Here is a 21,509-nt window from a genome sequence, read left to right on the forward strand (position 1 = left end):
CAGATCGTTAAATGCTTGTAGAAAGCTAGGAGGTGGACGATTCTCAGGATGTACCCAGTTGTTATATGTTTGGGTCCGTAGCCATTTCTGGAAGACAGAAAAGGTTTCATACCGACGATTTAATACGGATTACTCACCATTAAAAGAATTTCTGGAGCAAGAATGGCCGAAAGAAATTAAGAAAGATATGTGGATTAATGCCTTTCGAAATCTGCAAAGCAATGACATAGTTTGGCGAGCCCCGTGGCAAATTCAAAGGGAATTCTTTTACAAATGTGGAGATTACAATTGGATAATGCTACTCGGATTATGGGGAGGAATTGGATATGCACCACTTCTGGTCATAAGACAGTATGAAGGTCGTCAATTTGTACCTGTCACCACTGGATTACATTCATCTGAGTTCGCATTCTACAGCAAAAATTATAAAAGAAATATCATGGAAGCCGTTACAGCTTGGAAAACAACTTTTTATCCGAGCTAAAGCAGCAAAAGAAATGCTAACTCCTGATTATGAGGAATGGAGATCTGTCAGGAAAAATGAAAATATTCCTCTACCAGATCAAAATGAGGATATCTCTATGGAAGATCGCATTAAGGTGGTTCCATTAGAGATTGAAATCCTGAAAGCTGAGTTTGAAGCAGAAAGAGAAGGCTGGTCAAGAGAATTTGAGCAAATGAGATGAGATAAAGCTATGTTGGGTGTTGATATTGACTTTCATTCATCACAATGTGCAATGTTGAGAGAAAAAAAAGAAAAAGTTGATGGTGAATTTAGAGCATTAAAGAAAAATTACCAAGAGTTATATAAATCCCGGAAAGCATCAGGACCAAGCCAATCAACAGTACAGATGACCAGGGAATTGAACATCGAGAAAAGTCGAGTTGAAGATCTGAAAGGAAAGAATAGCCGTCTACTCAAAAGCCTTGAGAAAGGAAAGCAAAAAATGGAAGATTTTGAGGTTGACAGAAGAGAGCGAATTATAAAACACAAGGCTGAACACCGCGAGATCATGAATGAAATGCAAAGAGAAAAGAATCGAGCCAAAGATTTAGAAGAGATGAAGAATGACATCTTTGATAAATTTGAAGGTGAGAAAAATATCATGTTCAAGGGATTTGAATCAGAAATGAACCAGCTGATTACTGAACTTGAAGTCAGGGGCCAAAAGATTGAAGAGTTCAATATTGAAAAAGAAAAATAGGAGCTGGAAAGAAAGAATTTCAACACCAAAATTGAGGTCGAGCAAGAAGTGGCTAGCAATTGGATGCAAAGATGCAGAAACAAGAATGTTCAAATCCAGAAGATTAATCAAAGAACGCAAGAAGCACAAACAAAACTTGAAGAAGATCTGGATCAGTCTAGAAACAAAAACTCAGAGTTTAACGCTTACATTTTGCAACTTGAAGAATCATTGTTTCAAGAAAAGGTTCGTCTAGGACCTAATGATCTCAAGGAAAGTAATGAGGAAAGTGCTTCACTGCGAAGACGCATTAGAGATCTTGAAAAAATTCTGCACAATTGTCAAGTCAGAATCACTGAATTAGAGCAAACTCTTGAAGGAACTAATGAACAATGGCAAAAGTCAACTGATTTCTATGTTGAAAGAAGTGAAGAAAGAAGTAATATGGTGTTCGAGGCCACGGTACAAATGAGCGAAGTTGCTAGATATGTTGGGGAACTAGCTGTTGAAGCTAAAATAATTGAGCATCACGTTGATCCAGTTTCTAAGTGCGGAAAGAAGGTGTCATGGTTAATGAAAGAAATTATAGAGTTTAATAGGAAAGCTACACCTTATCTGTAGTTATGAACTATTAAAGAAACTTTTGTATGCCGATGAAAGTTGTTCTATGATAGTTAACTTTTTGGGATCAATACCTTTTTTGCATACATGCATTTTGCATACATTCATTATTCATTTCATGATTTTCTTTATGTATAATTTTTATTATTAAGATAAAATTCATTAATTAAAATTTGGAAAAAATAATATTAAAAGATTTTTTAATCGCAGTTATTCTGGCCAAAAGAGAAATACAACATCACTACGGCACTAGACAAGCTACTAAGAGAATTATGGAGGATAAAATACAACGTATTGAGGAACAGCATAATAAAGAACAAGCAGAAATGAGAATGAAGCTAGAGAAAATTGAAGCCAGTATTGCAAATTCACAAGACAGCATGATGCATAAAATAGAAGACATGTTTAAAAGGCAGGCTATCATTGGAAAAATGCATGAAAATCCTGTATCTTTCGACCAATAACCTATGTATCCTTTAGGTTTTCCACCAGAACCAATTTATCACTCTGGTACTACACCTATACAAATTAATGCTCGCACATCCGCATTTCAAGAAGCCAAACCACATGAAAATCGACAAGAGGATCCTGCATCTTCAAGCAAAAATCCACTTATATCAGATGTGAAAATAGGGGATTTTAATGCTGAGCATCTAATCCCAGATTTGAATGAGCTGAATGAGAAACAAAAAGAAAATGAAGAATTGACCAAACAGATCAAGAGCTTAGAAGAACGAATGAAATCCGTGGAAATAACTGAATCATTCTATGGGTTTGACGCTAGTGAGTTGAGTTTGGTTCCAGACTTAATCCTCCCCATCAAGTTCAAAGTTCCCAAATTTGATAGATATGATGGTACTACATGCCCTTCATCCCACATTACTATGTTTTGTTGCAGAATGGCAGGATATGTGAAAGATGAGAAATTGTTAATTCACTGCTTTCAAGATAGTTTGACAGGACCAGCCTTAAAATGGTATACTCAATTGACCAAAGCCAACATTAGATCTTGGAAAGATCTGGCTAAAGCATTCCTAGAGCAATACTGCCATGTAACAGACATGGTCCCTGATAGATGGACTCTCCAAAATTTGGAGAAAAAGAATAACGAAACGTTCAGACAGTATGCTCAGAGATGGCGTGACACAGCAACCCAAGTTCAACCACCTTTGTCAGAAAAAGAGGCTACAGTAATATATGTCCATACATTGAAAGCTCCTTATTTAAATCATCTAATGGGGAATGCAACCAGAAATTTTGCAGATTTGGTCATTTCTGGAGAACTCATTGAAAATGTCTTGAAAAGTGGCAAAATTGAATCAAATGAGGGGTCTAGTTCCAAAAGACCTATGTACCGGAAAAAAGAGAATGAAGTCAACAATGCAAACTCTTACAACAAGGATTCATCGAAAAGTGTTACAATAACCCAACCAAGGGTTAAGAAAGAGGAAACAAACACTAATCGAGCAGAGTCCAGAGGATCTCGAAAGGAAAATGAAAGGTTGTCTTTTACACCTTTGCCAGTACCATATGCTGAGATCTATGATTCACTGTTAAAAGCAGATGTCATACGGCCCTATCCTTTGGTTCCTATGCAACCACCATTCCCTCCATGGTATGATGTAAAGGCACACTGTGTTTACCATGAAGGAATTACGGGTCATTCTATTGAAAACTGTTTGGCATTCAAAAGGGTGGTTCAAAATTTGATCAACACTGGAAAGTTGGAATTCAATTCACCATCTACATCAAATCATCCATTGCCAAATCATGGAGATAAAAACGTGAATACAATTCAGGAAGAGAACAGAAAGAAAGCAAAAACTGACATTTCTGAAATTAAATCTCCTTTTGTTTGGGTATTTCAACAACTCTCTTTAGCCGGTATAATTCCACAACAATTCAGGCCAAAGCATAATGAAGGCAAGAGTTATTGTGAATATCATCAAGAGAAGGGGCATGAAATTCAACTATGTCCTGAGTTTAGGGATTTGGTGCAAAAATTGATGAACAACAGAGAAATAGAATTCTTTGAAGAAGAACCAGGGAAAAAAGAAGATGATGTTTGCTCATCAGAGGATTCTAAACCTAGTCAAAGAACAAATGATCCTGTGATCATTAATGTGAAATCATCTACGGTGATTCCTATACCAATAAAGCCGAAAGTAGTTATCACCACTCCTCTACCATTTCCATACAAAGATACCCGTAGGGTACCTTGGAATTATACTACTAATGTTTCAATGGTAGGAGGATCTGTTTCTCTAGAAAAAACGGAAGAGAAAATACAGAGTCTGGGTACAACATCGACATCTGAAGCAGTGAGTGAAGTCGGTTTTTTTTCAAGAAGTGGGAGATGTTACTCTCCCGAAACATCCAATGCTTCGAAACAAGTGAAAACAAAAGGAAAAGCCATGGTAATACCCCAGAAGGTATTCGATGATGAATCCCCTCCAGCATTCAATGAGCCTGTGACAGAAAAACAAGCTCAAGAATTTTTGAAATTCCTGAAACATAGTGAGTATAGTGTGGTTGAACAACTACACAAACAACAAGCGAGAATTTCTATTCTTGATCTATTGATGAATTCAGAAGCACATAGAAATGCTTTGATGAAAATGCTCAATCAAACATTTATCCCTGAAGATATATCCCTCAATAAACTTGATAGAATTGTGGGACATATAGCCGCTGACAATTACATAACGTTCACGGATGATGAAATACCTGAAGGCGGAATGGGGTCAGTAAAAGCTTTGAATATCACGACACATTGTCATGGTCATGTGTTGCCAGGAGTATTGATTGACAATGGATCTGCTCTCAACTTGATGCCTCTAGTCACACTTCAAAGGATGCCTGTGGATAAATCACACATGAAGAGTTATCAGAATGTAGTACGAGCCTTTGACGGTACTCAAAAAGAGGTGCTTGGGAAAATGGAAATACCGTTATTAATTGGACCAGTCTTGTACAATATTGACTTTGTGGTGATGGTCATCCACCCTACATATAATTGTTTATTAGGGAGGCCATGGATTCATTCAGCAGGAGCCGTTCCTTCTTCATTACATCAGAAATTGAAATTTGTTGTTAATGGACAACTAATATGCGTAGGAGCTGAAGAAGAAATCATTGCGTCTATAACAAGTGATGTTCCATATATTGAAACCAATGATGATGCACTTGAATGCTCTTTCCGAGCTCTTGAATTTGTCAATGCAACCTTTATTGTAGAAGGAAGCAAAATTCCATATCCCAGATTATCTGATTGCACCAAGATGACGGTACGACAAACTTTAGGCATCGGAGCTAAAGCTGGGAAAGGTTTAGGAAAGAATCTTCAAGGGATTTCAGTTCCTGTAAGTATAAAGACGAAGAAAGATTGTTTTGGGCTTGGGTTTAAGCCCAATTTTCAGCAAAAGAACAAAGAGATGAAAAGAAGATGTGAAGACAGAAAGGCAAGGTTGAAAGGGAAAGAAATCCTTTGGGAACACATGTTTTTCCCACAGTTGAAGACCACATTCAGATCAGGGGGAACAATTAATGTAGAACAACAGCTTGTTGAAGCCTTTAAAGAAGAAAAGTTGATGAAAGATCAAAGTATATTTGAAGAAGCTATGAATGGATTATTTATCAACATGATCATGAATGACAACAAGACTGGCAAATACTTGGATAGGATTCGCCCATGTTTTCCTGGAGAAACACTCAACAATTGGACCACTGAAGATCTTCCTATAGTTTTTAATATTAACGCAGAGTAATATTCAGATCTAATCTTTATGTTTAGCTCAAAAGTATGAAAACTTTTTGTTATCTTGTAAAGGAAATTAGGTTAAATATAAGAAATTTTCTTTAAAATTTTCAGATGGCAATCATTCTTTACATTTTCTTACATTTTTTACATTTATTTATTTCATAAATTTACTATATTCTTTCGAAAATGTGTCCGACTTAAATTTGCAGGTGTCACCATGTTAATAGCATGTTTATTCCTAAATTTAATCAAGAGATAAATTTAGAGCAGCCCATATGTCTGGAAGAAATCAATGGGTGTGAGGATGAACTGGAATGTGATGTTCCTACTGAATTATTAAGACTGGTAGAAAAAGAAGATAAACAAATTCTACCCCACAAAGAAGAGATTGAGACTGTGAATCTAGGAATAGATGAAGAAAGTAAAGAGGTGAAAATTGGTATTACTCTGACAATCCAGAAAAAACAAGAATTGATAAATCTCCTTCAAGAGTTCAAGGATATCTTCGCCTGGTCTTATCAAGATATGCCTGGTTTGAGCACAGATATAGTAATGCACAAACTTCCAATCAATCCAGAATATAAACCGGTCCAACAAAAGCTCAGACGAATGAGGCCAGAAATGTTGTTGCAGATCAAAGAGGAAGTGATGAAACAGATCAATGCAGGCTTCCTACAGGCAGCTAAATACCCAGAATGGGTAGCCAACATTGTTCCCGTACCAAAGAAAAATGGGAAAGTTCGAATGTGTGTGGATTACAGAGATCTCAACAAAGCTAGTCCGAAAGATAGCTTTCCATTACCCCACATAGACACATTGGTAGACAATACTGCAGGACACACATGGTTTTCATTCATGGATGGCTTTTCAAAATATAATCAGATAAAAATGAATCCTGAAGACATGGAAAAAACAACATTTGTAACCATGTGGGGCACATTCTGCTATAAAGTAATGCCATTTGGATTGAAAAATGCAGGGGCAACATATCAAAGAGCCATGGTAATTTTGTTTCATGACATGATGCACAAAGAGATTGAAGTATATGTAGACGACATGATTGCCAAATCCCGAACTGAAGAAGAACATATTCAAAATCTGAGAAAGCTTTTCCAGAGATTGAGGAAATATCAATTAAAGCTCAACCCCGCAAAATGCACTTTTGGGGTAACTTCTGGAAAACTTTTGGGATTTGTGGTCAGCAAAAAAGGAATCGAGATTGATCCAGATAAAGTAAAAGCAATTCAAGATCTTCCACCACCCAATACAAAAAAAGAAGTTCGAGGCTTTTTGGGAAGATTAAATTATATATCTCGGTTCATTTCTCAATTAACTGACAAATGTGATCCAGTGTTCGAATTACTTCGAAAGAACAATCCTGAAGTCTGGAATGAAGAATGTCAAGAAACTTTGGATATTATTAAGAAATATTTATCCAATGCCCCAATATTAGTATCACCAATGCCTAATAGACCATTAATTCTCTACTTGACGGTCTTCGAAAATTCGATGGGATGTGTACTGGGACAGCATGATGAATCTGGAAGGAAAGAAAAAGCTATTTATTATATGAGTAAGAAATTTACTGATTGTGAAATTCGATATCCACCAATACAAAAATTATGTTGTGCCTTGGTGTGGACTACTCGAAGACTCAGACAATATATGTTATACCATACTACTTGGTTGATATCAAAACTTGATCCTTTAAAATTCTTAATGGAATCACCAGCTTTGACAGGCAGAATGACTAGATGGAAGATGTTATTATCTGAGTTTGATATTGTATATGTCAACCAAAAAGCGATAAAAGGAAGTGTCATAGCTGATTTTCTGGCCAGTCGTGTATCAAATGATTATCAGCCTTTGAGTTTCAATTTTCCCGATGAAGATTTGTTGTGCATATCCATGAATGAAGAAGTCAGAACAAATGATGCATTTGCAACTTGGAAGCTTTACTTTGACGGAGCATCTAATGCTTTGGGACGAGGAATCGGGGCAGTGTTAAGTTCTCCAGAAAATATTTATTATCCCTTTACAAGTAGACTGGAGTTCTTTTGCACCAATAACATGGCGGAATACGAAGCTTGTGTCATGGGATTGAAAGCAGCTATAGAAAGAAAAATCAAATGTCTCAAAATATATGGAGATTCATCGTTAGTGATGTATCAATTGCGAGGAGAATGGGAAAAAAAGATCCTAAATTGTTGGAATACCAAAATTTTACCCTCGAATTAGTGAAAGAATTTGAGAGAGTTACCTTCAATTATCTCCCTCGAGAAGAAAATCAAATGGCATATGCTTTGGCTACATTAGCTGCTATGTTTCAGGCAACTAAGAAAGTTGATATGATGCCAATCAAAATGCAAGTATACGAAATTCTTGCACATTGTTATAGTGTGGAAGAAGAGGTAGATGGTAAACCATGGTATCATGATATTATGCAATATATCAAAAATCAAAGTTATCCACAAAATGCATCTGAAATTGATAAAAGAACCTTGAGAAGAATGGCTGCTGGATATTTTCTTGATGGAGAGATTATGTATAGAAGAAGCAATGATCAAATGCTATTGAGATGTTTAAATACCAGCGAAGCTAGAAGCATCATTGAAGAAGTACACAGTGGAATATGTGGAACACATGCAAATGGTCTTTCCATGGCCAGAAAAATAATGAGATATGGATACTATTGGGCTACCATGCACACAGATTACATTGATTATGCAAGGAAATGTCATAAATGCCAGATATATGCAGACAAGATTCATGTACCCCCATCTCCTTTACATGTAATGACAGCACCCTGGCCATTTTCTATGTGGGGAATAGATGTCATTGGAGCAATCACACCAAAAGCATCGAATGGACATTGCTTCATCCTTGTGGCAATTGATTATTTTACCAAATGGGTTGAAGCTGCTTCATATGCCAATATTAAGAGGTCCACAGTCTGCAAATTCATAAAGAAAGAGATAGTTTGCCGGTATGGCCTACCAGAAAGGATCATTACAGATAATGCTCTGAACCTGAACAACAAAATGATGACCGAACTTTGTGCACAGTTTAAGATCAAACATGCAAACTCAGTGGCATATCGTCCAAAGATGAATGGGGCAGTTGAAGCAGCAAATAAGAACATCAAGAGAATCATTACAAAGACCACTGAAACATACAAAGATTGGCATGAGAAGTTACCTTTTGCTCTATACGCATACCGAACTACTGTTCGAACATCTACTGGGGCAACGCCTTTTTCTTTAGTCTATGGGATGGAAGCAGTCTTACCAATTGAAGTTGAGATTCCATCGCTTCGAATTTTGAGAGAAACAAAATTGGATGAATCTGAATGGATCCAAGCTAGATTTGATCAATTGAACCTTATTGAGGAGAAAAGATTGAAAGCTATTTGCCATGGACAGATGTATCTGAAACGGATGATGAAGTCTCATGACAAAAAAGTACATCCAAGAGAATTCCAAGAGGGTGATCTAGTACTAAAAAAGATTTTGCCTATACATAAAGATTTCCGTGGGAAATGGATGCCTAATTGGGAAGGGCCATACGTTGTGAAAAAGGCCTTTTCCGGAGGAGCGTTGATCTTGGCAGAAATGGATGGAAAAATTTTGAGAAATCCAATAAACTCGGATTCTGTCAAGAAATATTATGCTTGAAGAAGAAGAAAAAAAAAGAGAGAAAAAAGAAAAGAAAAAAAAGAGAGAAAAAAGAAAAGAAAAAAAAAAGAAAAAGTCAAGGTGAAAACCCGCAAAGGGCATCTTGTAACCAAAGGAAGGATTTGAGTTGAAAACCTGAAAATGCGGCTCAAATGCATGTTGATATTAGGCATCTGGCAATTAAACCCTCTTAATATTTTGACAGTTTGGGAGAAACTTCACATCTACAAGCATTTTGACAACGTTTGAGATCTTCCAGACAAAAGCTTACATCATTACTCTAAATTGTGTCAATTTGATTAATTTAGAAATACTTATGCTAATAATTTGTTGAGACATTTAAATTTTTATCAATCTTATGCTTGTCATAACTTTGAATACAATTCTATCTATTTCAAGTTCAATTTATTTGAGATTCAATTTAATTTCGAAAATTCAATTTATTATTCTATGAATTAACATAATTTTGAAATAAGTTAAAGATTTCTGAATATCACTTTATGTTAATACTTTTAAATACATGGAATACAAAGTAAGCCAATCATCATCATCATAAATCCATGAACAAGTCATTATTTGCACTCTGGATATATAGGGTAACATTGGTTACAGTATTCTAAAAGTTGAGGATGACCAGTTTTACTGTTAACTAAATCGTTCCATGATTTGAAAAGAATGGGATATATTGGAACAGCAGAAGAGACAGTTGTCGTAACAGTCATTGCAAGAAAATGCACCAATAAAAATCTTCTAGTTCATCATGATGATGTTTATTGCTTCCATCAAGATTGTTACACGGGATGCTACCGACAACAAGGTCGAATCCGCCAAATCTACTCATCAATTGCTCCAACCGATCATCATTCAGTTCTTGCACATCTGTTTTCAAAGATATACTAAGACAGTAGAAGGCGACCTCTGCAGCACTGATTCCAGCAAAAAGAAACAGGACATTGATATCACTGGGGAACATGTCTCTATACAGATCCTCGTGTATGGTTTTTAAGGAAACCTAGAAGCATTTTCACCTCATCAGGTTCAAGTGGAGCAACTTTATTCCTTCCAACCCATACTAGATTCCATTTTCAGCACTCATCAAGAACATACTTCTGGACACTCGAATGTGGCTCTTTGTCATAAGCTTCAAGAGCCTTACAGATCCTTTATGTCAATTTGTCATTTCCTGTACATGTTTATAAACAGTTCAAATTTGTTCTTGGATTCCAGGAAGGCCATCATTTCTTTGTCAATGGAAAAGCATCAGCACATGGAGGAAGCAGAATAAGAGAAAATGTGTTCTTAATTGGCAGAATTATGAATATAGCCTTTTTAGTGTAGTAGCATGAAAATGCTTTGAATCTACAAATTCTGGCTCTACATCAAATAAGTACTGTGATATCCCAGTCCAAACATTAACTGGAACAAATGCAATGTGCTCATAGCATCTTCTGGAAGTGTTCTTTGAGTTATCTGATCTGGTTTGGTAAAACCAATCATTGAATTTGAAAGATGAATGTGCTCATAGCATCTTCTGGAAGTGTTCTTTGAGTTATCTGATCTAGTTTGGTAAAACCAGTTATTGAATTTGAAAGATGAATGTGCTCATAGCATCTTCTGAAAGTGTTCTTTGAGTTATCTGATCTGGTTTAGTAAAACCAATCATTGAATTTAAAAGATGAATGTGCTCATAGCATCTTTTGGAAGTGTTCTTTGAGTTATCTGATCTGGTTTGGTAAAACCAGTTATTGAATTTGGAAGAGGAATGTGCTCATAGCATCTTCTGGAAGTGTTCTTTGAGTTATCTGATCTGGTTTGGTAAAACCAATCATTGAATTTGAAAGATGAATGTGCTCATAGCATCTTCTGGAAGTGTTCTTTGAGTTATCTGATCTGGTTTGGTAAAACCAGTTATTAAATTTGAAAGATGAATGTGCTCATAACATCTTCTGGAAGTGTTCTTTGAGTTATCTGATCTGGTTTGGTAAAACCAATCATTGAATTTGAAAGATGAATGTGCTCATAGCATCTTCTGGAAGTGTTCTTTGAGTTATCTGATCTGGTTTGGTAAAACCAATCATTGAATTTGAAAGATGAATGTGCTCATAGCATCTTCTGGAAGTGTTCTTTGAGTTATCTGATCTGGTTTGGTAAAACCAGTTATTGAATTTGGAAGAGGAATGTGCTAATAGCATCTTCTGGAAGTGTTCTTTGAGTTATCTGATCTGATTTGGTATGAAACCACAGAACCAATCATTGGATATTGAAAGATGAATTTGCTCATAGTAGAAATAAGGAGACCCAATAGCATCTTCTGGAAGTGTTCTTGAGTTATCTGATCTGGTTTGGTATGAACCACAGAACCAGTTATTGAATTTGGAAGAGGAATGTGCTAATAGCATCTTCTGGAAGTGTTCTTTGAGTTCTCTGATTTGGTTTGATATAAAACCCAGAACCAATCATTGGAATTAAAAGATGAATTGCATGATCGTCTTCATTAAGAAGTTTCTTTTCAAGCTTCTTTTGCTTATTCCTTTCCTAAAAATCATAACCCAAGTTTCGCCTTTTCTTGTAATTGGGATCGTTGTATAATGGCTTCCCATCTTTTACCGGAAGAAATGTGTCAGTAATCTTAGCCATTTGAGCAGCACATATAAAATTTGTCAATTCTGCAATTGATGAATCTGAACCACATCTCTCCATGGCTATTGAAGCTTCAGCCTCTGAGAATCCCATTTTTGTCAAGTATAACAGTTTATTCTCCTCATCAGAATAAGAATTCAAGATTTCTCAGTATTAAAAGAACTATCGATATCTGTGAAATCATCTTGAAAGATCATTTCATAAACATATGAGTTGTTATCAGAATCAACATGTCGCATGAATGCAAGCTTTTCAAGAGCCTATACTATTGAGTTTTATTCTCAAGAGGTTTTACATACATTATATCTACATCTACATTTGTCAAAGATGGTAGATTCTCTGATCTGAAGAAGAAAGATCTATTGGGTTTTTACAATTGAAGAAATACACAATTCACCAATCTGAAATCAAATAACTTAACATTCATGCATCATATTTAGGTATTTGCAAAAATAGGTGCATTTTCATTCATTTTCATCCATGTTTAATTTTCATCTGAAGAATTTCAAAGATTTTAGCAAAGATTTAAATCCATCAATGGATCAGCAGTGTCAGTTCGAGTTCATAATGAGAAGAACTCATCTGAAGAAGGAAGAAGAAATTCATAATGAGAAGAATTTGTTCAACCTTTTGCTCAAATCCATCATTCGATGGATCAGCTTTTCCAGAGAAAGTTCATAATGAGAAGAACTCATCTGAAGAAGGAAGAAGAAATTCATAATGAGAAGAATTTGTTCAACCTTTTGCTCAAATCCATCATTCGATGGATCAGCTTTTCCAGAAAGAGTTCATAATGAGAAGAATTCATCTGAAGAAGGAAGAAGAAATTCATAATGAGAAGAATTTGTTTAACCTTTTGCTCAAATTCATCACTTGATGGATCAGTTTTTCCAGTTCGAGTTCATAATGAGAAGAACTCATCTGAAGAAGGAATAAGAAATTCATAATGAGAAGAATTTGTTCAACCTTTTGCTCAAATCCATCATTCGATGGATCAGCTTTTCCAGAAATAGTTCATAATGAGAAGAATTCATCTGAAGAAGGAAGAAGAAATTCATAATGAGAAGAATTTGTTTAACCTTTTGCTCAAATTCATCACTTAATGGATCAGTTTTTCCAGTTCGAGTTCATAATGAGAAGAATTCATCTGAAGAAGGAAGAAGAAGTTCATAATAAGAAGAACTTGTTCAACTTTTGCTTGAATTCATCATTTGATGGATTAGCTTTTCCAGTTAGAGTTCATAATGAGAAGAACTCATCTGAAGAAGGAAGAAGAAGTTCATAATAAGAAGAACTTGTTCAACTTTTGCTTGAATTTATCATTTGATGGATTAGCTTTTCCAGAAAGTTCATAATGAGAAGAACTCGTCTGAAGAAGAAGTTCATAATGAGAAGAACTTGTTTAACCCTTTGTTCAAATTCATCACTTAATAGATCAACCTTTACAGAGAAAGTTCATAATGAGAAGAACTCATCTGAAGAAGAGAAAGTTCATAATAAGAAGAGCTTATTCAACCTTTTAAATGACTCTATCACAGAAGGAAAGAGGTCAACATCATCCCCAGTGGAAAGTTCATAATAAGAAGAACTCATCTGAAGAAAGAGAAGAATTTATTCAACATCTCCATATTAATCAAGTGAAGTCAAATGAAAAAAACTTATTATCTTTTCGTCTTTTCTCTATTCTTATTAAGAATAAGCAAAGAGGGGCAGCTGAATATATTCATTTTTTCCATTTAAATGTTATTTATATAATAATAATTATTATTATTATTATAATTATTATTTAATATTACAAAACCCAAATGGAGGCCCAATTACAAATGGTGGCCCAAATCCAGAAGCCCGTAACAAACCCTAACAGATTAGGGTTTCCCTCTTCCCCAGCCGCCTGAGCTTGCTACCGTTGGATCTGGCAAGATCCAACGGTCCAGATGGTTCCAGCAGGAAACCCTAGGGTTATGATACCCTAGGGCCACGACGTCGGCCGCCTCTCTGACCCCTCCATCAACTGCTGCCACGCTTCAACAGAAACATCCAGAGGAAGCAAGGAACGCCATCCACGTTCCAACCATGGGGTGAGTCACCACCTACGGTTTGGTGACTCACCGAACTCCACCCTTCGGACCGGTCCGAGACGAGCACCGGTGATGGCTATAAAGCCATCACCCAACCTGCAAAGAAAGGACCACGACAACAGAACGGAAAATAAAACCCAACAGAAAAAAAGAAAAAAGAAACAATAAGGAAAGAAAAGAGCGATCAAACCAGCAACTCCAAACGTCAAAATAAGCAAAGAGAAGACGGAGAAATACTTACCGAGGAAGTTGCAGCATCACTGGAACCTTCACTCGTCGTCGGAAACCTTCGAAAAACGAAGGTATTTTCGTAGATTTGCTCCAATAGGGAATGTTTTAAGGGAAACGGTCATCGGAACCATCAATAGGATGGTCCGATCTACGTTTAGGTGTAAAAAAAAAAAATTCGGCCACCGGATGCGGTGGCCAGCGGTGTGGATTACGACGGCAGATGGCTGTCGGCCGACGACCGGCTTCCCTCAGCTAGAGAGAGGCGAGAAAATTCTTCTCTCTCAGTTAGAGAGAGAAGAGAAAGGAAAGAAATGAAGATGCTGGCCCTTCGGGCCAGCCGGTTGAAGGGATATATACCCCTTCCCAAACGACGCCGTTTAGGGGAGGGGTATATCCGTAATTTCCTTTTGGTTAAACCCTTTCCGCAGCCATCTTAATTTTGTAACATTCCATTTTAGTCACTAAATCAATTTATAATCCTTTTAATTCGGTTCTTTAATTTTAATTTTATTTATTTTAGTCCTTTGTATTAAAATAATATATTTAGGGTAAATAACAGATTTAATCCCTTAATTTTAATAATTAATATTTTAATCCCGAGTTTATATTTTTAATTTATTTTAATTTGATATTCAAATTTTAGATAAGTTTTATTTTAGTCACTAAATTAATAAAATAAGAAAATAGCATGTTTAATCCCTATAATTTTGATTAATTATGAATTAGGTTTTTAATTTTAATTTTACTATAATTTAGTCACTAATTTTAAATGTTTTCATTTATTTTACTGCTTTTAAATATATCGTTCTAATTGTATTTTTATTGTTTTAATTTTACTTGTTTATATATTTAAATATTTTTATTATTATTATGTAGTCATAAATATATATAATAAATAATAATTTATATTTTTTCAATAAATTATTTTAATATTTATTTTTCAATATCGAAGAAAATGGCAGTCTTAATACAACTGGATGTCCTATTCTGGTATTTTAAAATTAAATATTATAAAAAATTATTATTTAATTTTATGTAAATTAATATTTATTAATATCAAAGAAAAGAGCTGTCTTAAGGCACCTAGAAGTCCTTTTCCGATATTTTTAAATAAATAAATATTTTTTATATAATTTTGAAATAATAGGATTATAAATTAAATATATTTTGAATTTTTAAAATTTTAATAATAGAGACAATTTATAATTAAAAAAGTACCAATTTTGGGCGTTGTAGGGGTGCTAATCCTTCCCTAAACGTAACCGACCACGAATCCCTTTTTATTATTAAAAAGAACGAATTTTTGGTTATAAACGCAGATCAGTTCATTTTTTATTTGATGTTTTCTTAAAACTCTTTTAAAAAATAATTTTTAGGTATTCGACCTACCTGACCCAAAAGGCCGATGGCAACTCCTAAATTATTTTCAAAACCATTTATTCACATCAATTTTCCCGCCAAATAAATATTTCGTGCCCGGACGAAAACCGATTACGACAGTCCCTTTGACTCGTTCTCATATATCTTACGTCCACCTTCACGGACGTTTTGCCAAATGGCACTTGTCCTCCTTAACGACCGTCCGATTAAGTTTTTGGGGTGTCAAAATGGAACAAGTGGTAGACCGAATGCTTTGACATGACAACCTTAATTTCCCTTTGAACGTTATTACACCTTTCTTTTGATGTTCTGGTTTTTTCTTGGATTCTCACATGGATGACATTTTCTTTCGGTGTACCTAACAGAGAATTGCAAAAATGGAACAGTCAGTGGATCATGATTATGTAATCTAGTGGGCTCTTAATTTCCTCTTCCTTTGAATATTGATTAGTTTTACTCATTCTTTTGCTCTCTCGTTGCTCTTTTACCCACCTTTTTTTTTTGCAGTAAAATAGGAACATTTGCTGACCTACTCATCCAAAAATAATGCTTGCATAAAAATATGATAAAAAAACCCAGCAAGGAAACAAGAACCAAGTAACACTCTTCTTCGCATTAACGGATTTAAAAATATTTCAGATCCATAAATATTTTTAAGGGTATATATATATATATATATATTGACAAAATTTTCCTATATGGTTGACACATACACCAATCAGCAATAATGCCCGACACATACATCAATCAGCAATAACGCCAAAAGGTTCATTGTACCAAGAAAATACACTCATGCGGCCAAGTATTAGCCAACTGCGTCAATAACAAAAAAAATTACATTATTAGTATTATTTCCCACTATGAGTAAAATTCTAATAATACAAGCAATCATTTAAAGTATGTATAAACCTGATGGACTCATCCTACATGTCGCAAACCTTGCAAATATATGTACATGGAACTGGGCATCTCCCGTTAATATTCACCTTTACCGGCAAATAATATGTATATTGCTGCTGCCAAAAACTCATGAATGCATGTCTTTCACAATTTCCTCAACCAGGTCTCTGATAATGTGGCATGCCACCTCTCTTCCCAAAACTTTAGTTTCATTGTCTATCAAGCCAGACCAAGGGGTTGAACGTAAATCCCGGGCCACTATGCTATCGAGCGAGTAGTGGCAGCTATCGTTCAGAGGATATAAATTGGTTTGGATAATTTCCCACACGGAATTCAGCAACTTCCTTCCTCGTGGAGGTGACAATATGGAGGAACTGAGAAGCTTTCTACTGAACTGAGTCATGGCAACCGGTTGCCCTAGTATTGTTGTGAGTGCTTCATTCAACAAATCGAGTAACACCTTTCGATCTACCTTCTCGTTCTCGTTGTTTCTAGAGCTGTCGTTCTCCTTGCCTGATATTCTATATGATTCTTCCACTTGTTCAAAGACAGAGTCATCGATAGGCTTCGCTAATGCGTCCCACCTAGATAAAGATTTGTCACATGATCCATCAAACAAACCAGAAGCAACAAGCAGGTCTCTGACATAGCCTTCTCCTTGGTCCTCTAGATCTCCCATTTCAGATTCACCAGAGTCATGTTTGACTGATATGTCGTCCGCCTCGTCAGACTCAAGTTCACTAAGTTGCCACCTCAGCTCTGGTAATCGATAAATAAAAAAATATTTTCATAAATTGCATTGATATCAACACAATTGTTCACCATGTGGACAGTAGCCATATTGGACTGGAATGATGCTATACACCTAAATATATGTCAGATTCATTGAGAGTAATATAGTCGTGTGGTCAAGGAATAGAAAAAGGAATCCTTTTGTAATTTTTCATAGGACATAGTTTACAATTCATGCTGCTTTATGTATTAAAGGGAAATCTCCGTACCATTCAAATTAGAACTGATCTCTTTGAAAACCAGTGGTACCACATTTTCTTCTCCAAAATTCACATCAGGTGTTGATATAGGGGTGAGATAATCTACTTGCCCCCAAAATTCTTCATTTGTGCTGCTGCAAACCGATGCCGGGCTGGGAGGCACCTCCGTTGAATTCTCCTAATACAATAAAGTTATATTAATTACAAAACAAAATGAGAAGTGTATCAAACTGACCTCTTACTTTATAAACAAGAAACTGGATGCATGCCCTTACATGCCTCTCACTGAAGTTTATAACTGTTGGTCCACTTAAGATGTCCTTTGCTGGACCATCATGTGCACCATATGTTTCCACCATTGACTGAATCTTCCTTCCAAATAGCCTCCGTCGAAGTGTCAAACCATACTTGATATTAGAAACTTTCTCTTTCAAATTGAACCTTTCTTTCTTCCTTTTTCCAACATCAACTGGAACATTCTCGATGCCTTCATGCTTCCTCCTGATCTCAGCACCGGTTATAATATGGCGGTCCTCTAAAAGCAGCTTTCCAAATGATGTTCCCGAGACGGGGGCTGACAATGACCTAACCAGATTTCTTGAGGACGGTTCCCTATTTAGCAGTTCAACATCATCTCCATGCCTGAAAGATCTGGTTTGCATTTCTTGTTCATCTTTAACAATTTTGCAGTAGCTCTGCCCATTTCTGGACTTTGGCATATCTTGTATTTGCTTTAGCCTGTCCCTTCCATTATCGTACATGGATGCTCTAGAGCTGCCGATGGAAACTACTGGTATATCCAACACTGTTTCTTGTTTTTGAACATTCTTTAGTCTCTCTGAAAAGAATCTTCTTGTATCTTTGTTGATGAACTCAGGGGAGTCTGGTCCATTGAACTGAACTGAACTTCTATACGATTTGGTTGATTCCGATCGAACTAAGTTCATTTCAAGATCCCTACTGACGTTTTCCCTGCCATGTTTTGCAATGTGCTTAGCAATTTGCCCTGGATCGGATGGCTTTTCACTGAAAGGGGTCTTCATTTCACTTCCTCTAACCAAAGAACTCTTTATAAGAGTTTTACCTTGCAGTTCCAGTTTTAGTCGTTCCTTTACCTCCTCCAGGAAATCTTCTATACTAGCTCTCTCATCAAAAGTGTCAGAGGAACCAGTCCATGATTCTTCGTGGTCGTAAATTCTAAGAGGACGAGGCTTTAAGATCACTATTCTTGTGGGGGCAACATCAACTTTCTCATTATAACATATCATAGAAGGTAGATGAATATCCCTACTTGTGTATCGTCTTCGTGATTCTTTTTGATCGGGTATAAAGTCAGCTGATTTATGTCTGTGATGATGCAAACGCATTTTGTGCAAAGTTTCATTAACTGCAAAGCTCTTAGATTCCAAAGGCTTCTCATGCTTTGTTCTTTCAGAATCTACATAAAGTGACATTTTTTCCTTGCTAAGTTTCTCTTGAGAAAAAGAAATGCTTCCAACACCAGCAACTTTTGAATATTCCCTAAGCCTGGAAGCTTGCCATGCCTGAAATTCTTTCTTAAACTTCTGCAATTCTTCCTCTTGAGGATGTTCACGAGACCTAGGCTTCCCATACTTCTGGCTGGTGCCCCACCTCTCTGCATCTCTGTCTTGACTACCATAAGCCGAGTCAACATCCATTTTCTTCAAGTAAGTTGAGTCAGAAGCCAAATGCACATCTGAGCCCTTTGCACTCTTTTCCTTCTTACAAAACTTTTGCTGGTTATCATTCTTTTTCTTAACGGATTGAAGTATGACGGGTTTCGTATTTGATGGCAATGAATCCATCCCCATAAGTCGTGCGACAATACTAGGTGTGTTTTGTCTGCTGTTAGATTGTCTGGACATCTCATCGTTTATTAGTTTCTTCATTGAAGCCTCAGTTTGACAATAGTATTTTGCTGCCCAATCTTCTTCAACTTGATGAGAATGCTGAAAATTCACATGAAATGCATTTAGAAGCCTAAGAAATATTTAGATGATAATTTTATTTTCAGTTCGAGTTAAAACTCATTATAGAATCAGTTTGGCCCCAACTAAGACGGGAGATTAATTAAGGATGATCAAAGATGCAAGTGTTTCATTGAGATGATAAAAGATTTTAACCAAGACAAAGAATAGAATACTGGAAAAGAAAGAAAACCGAACTCGAATTAAAACTTCTTCACAATCATTCCTAAGACTACCCAGTTAGACACAAAGAGCATAATCTAAGATGTTTAATTTTTTTTCATGCATCTTATATCTAATGACAAGGAATTTGATTGGAAAAATTACTGGCAGATCATCTATGGCGCAGTAGGTCTGAGAAGTTTCTAGTTGCATCTCCAAGCTATTGCATTGAGCATCCAAAACTGCAGAGAGACAAAATCAACTGCATTAGTGAATCGCACCGTGGAAATGAACGTTATCATGGTATTCTCCATTTGAGGAGGAATTGACATTCTTGTTACATATCCTCTCACCAATTAAGAAGATGATAATATACAATAAATGACCTCGCAATCCTTAAAACTTAGTATATTATCTCAACCACGAAGAATAACACTTTTCTGGTAAAAATCACATGAGTTTGTTCTTGCATTACTTCCTTGAGATGACTTTGAACCAGAAATAGCACTTCAGGAAATCTCTAGTCAAGTGCTAAGAAACAAACTCAACTTTTGCCTAACAACATCGTTACTGTGAGAATCAGTCAAGGTATTACAAAATAATCTTACAGCTTGACTTTGAAATCTGTAAAATCGGAATGGGAGTAATCACAAAAAACATATCTAGTTCTGAACCCAAAGTGTTATACTATAGAACTTTTCCCATGAATAGAGAAACAAGGATATTTACCGCCAACGTGTCTCTTGTGTGCAAGTATTTTTCTGGCCATGTTGCCTTGGTTGAATTCGAAAAAGTGAAATAAGCCTCCCATGGAGTCAGTTGATCTACCAAATCATTTCATTTACAAACAATGTACTTATCACCCCAAAAATCAGTCTTCTCCTACATTGAAGAACATCAGGCGCTTCGATAATGTCCTGTAAAGCCACAAAGCAATTCATTGTCAACGATCAATGAAGACATTGATTATTCTACCTTCAAATGTGGCTAAACAAAAAGCATATATTTACAAGAAGAATCGACCCAAGTCATAGCACTGTTTTGTTAATTGATATGCAGAGATTTCACTGAATCTAGTCCTCCATTTTGATCAAATTCTCATAAGACTTTAGTATCTAGACATCTTCGTAAGAAAGGATAATATACAGCAATTTTGCAGAACAAATGACATAAGGACTGGCAAGAAAATAAAGCTGCATCTCGTAAGAGAAGGACAATTTCATTTTTATGATGATCTAAGCAAAAGTTCTGTCTAAATTTAAAAGAGGAATTCATTTTTTTTTCTTTTCTTTTTCAAGTTTGCAAAATGTTTTTTAAGACCCCTAGAAAGCCAAAACTGGAACTTGCTTCTCAGTTCATTCCCCATGAAACCCTAAATAATTCAAAGGTTCCAATTTTGTAGTGTTTCCTTCTGGGGGTATTCCATCTAACGTGAGAAGCATATGAAACGAAACAAACAGAGCTACAGAAAAACGTAACCTTTTGCTTTTCAGAGAGAAGCAAGTAATATGAGATAGCGAGCAGGAGCCATTGCTGAATGCTAAGGAAGAAGTGCAGAAAAATGAAGGGACATAAAATGGAAATGGTGTCGATTCGAAGATGGAGATGGCAAATTGGCAATGAACAGGAAGCTACACCGACAGAAAGCTGAATAAACGTTGGAGATGAAGGCTAAGGTTTGAACGATGATAGATGCATAGCACAGGCGAGAGGGAAACTATTACTTGTGACTGTTTTAATATACTATTGATAAAATATGGTACTGATTTTATTATTATTTTTTAAAAGATTAAAATTTTTTATCGAAAATATTATTATTTTTATTTAAAATATTAATATTTTTTAATATTTTTGATAAATTACTTAATAATAATAAAATCAGTAAAAAAATAATAAAAC

At 35.7% G+C, this 21,509-nt stretch overlaps 1 protein-coding gene across 1 annotated transcript; it reads right to left on the reverse strand.

The window, feature by feature from the left end:
* Positions 1 to 16,428: 16,428 nt before the first annotated feature.
* On the reverse strand, positions 16,429 to 21,301 carry LOC120216243. The gene is made up of 6 exons (XM_039213727.1): positions 21,090 to 21,301; positions 20,340 to 20,527; positions 19,776 to 19,852; positions 17,736 to 19,430; positions 17,470 to 17,638; positions 16,429 to 17,227 (listed from the first exon to the last, which is right to left on the reverse strand). The coding sequence occupies exons 2-6, from the start codon at positions 20,419 to 20,421 to the stop codon at positions 16,596 to 16,598; spliced, it is 2,655 nt and encodes an 884-aa protein (XP_039069658.1). The 5' UTR covers positions 20,422 to 20,527; positions 21,090 to 21,301; the 3' UTR covers positions 16,429 to 16,595.
* Between the last annotated feature and the right edge of the window lie 208 nt (positions 21,302 to 21,509).

Source organism: Hibiscus syriacus, unplaced genomic scaffold (assembly GCF_006381635.1).
Source record: "Hibiscus syriacus cultivar Baekdansim isolate YM2019G1 unplaced genomic scaffold, ASM638163v2 tig00110159_pilon, whole genome shotgun sequence".
Lineage (NCBI taxonomy): Eukaryota > Viridiplantae > Streptophyta > Magnoliopsida > Malvales > Malvaceae > Hibiscus > Hibiscus syriacus.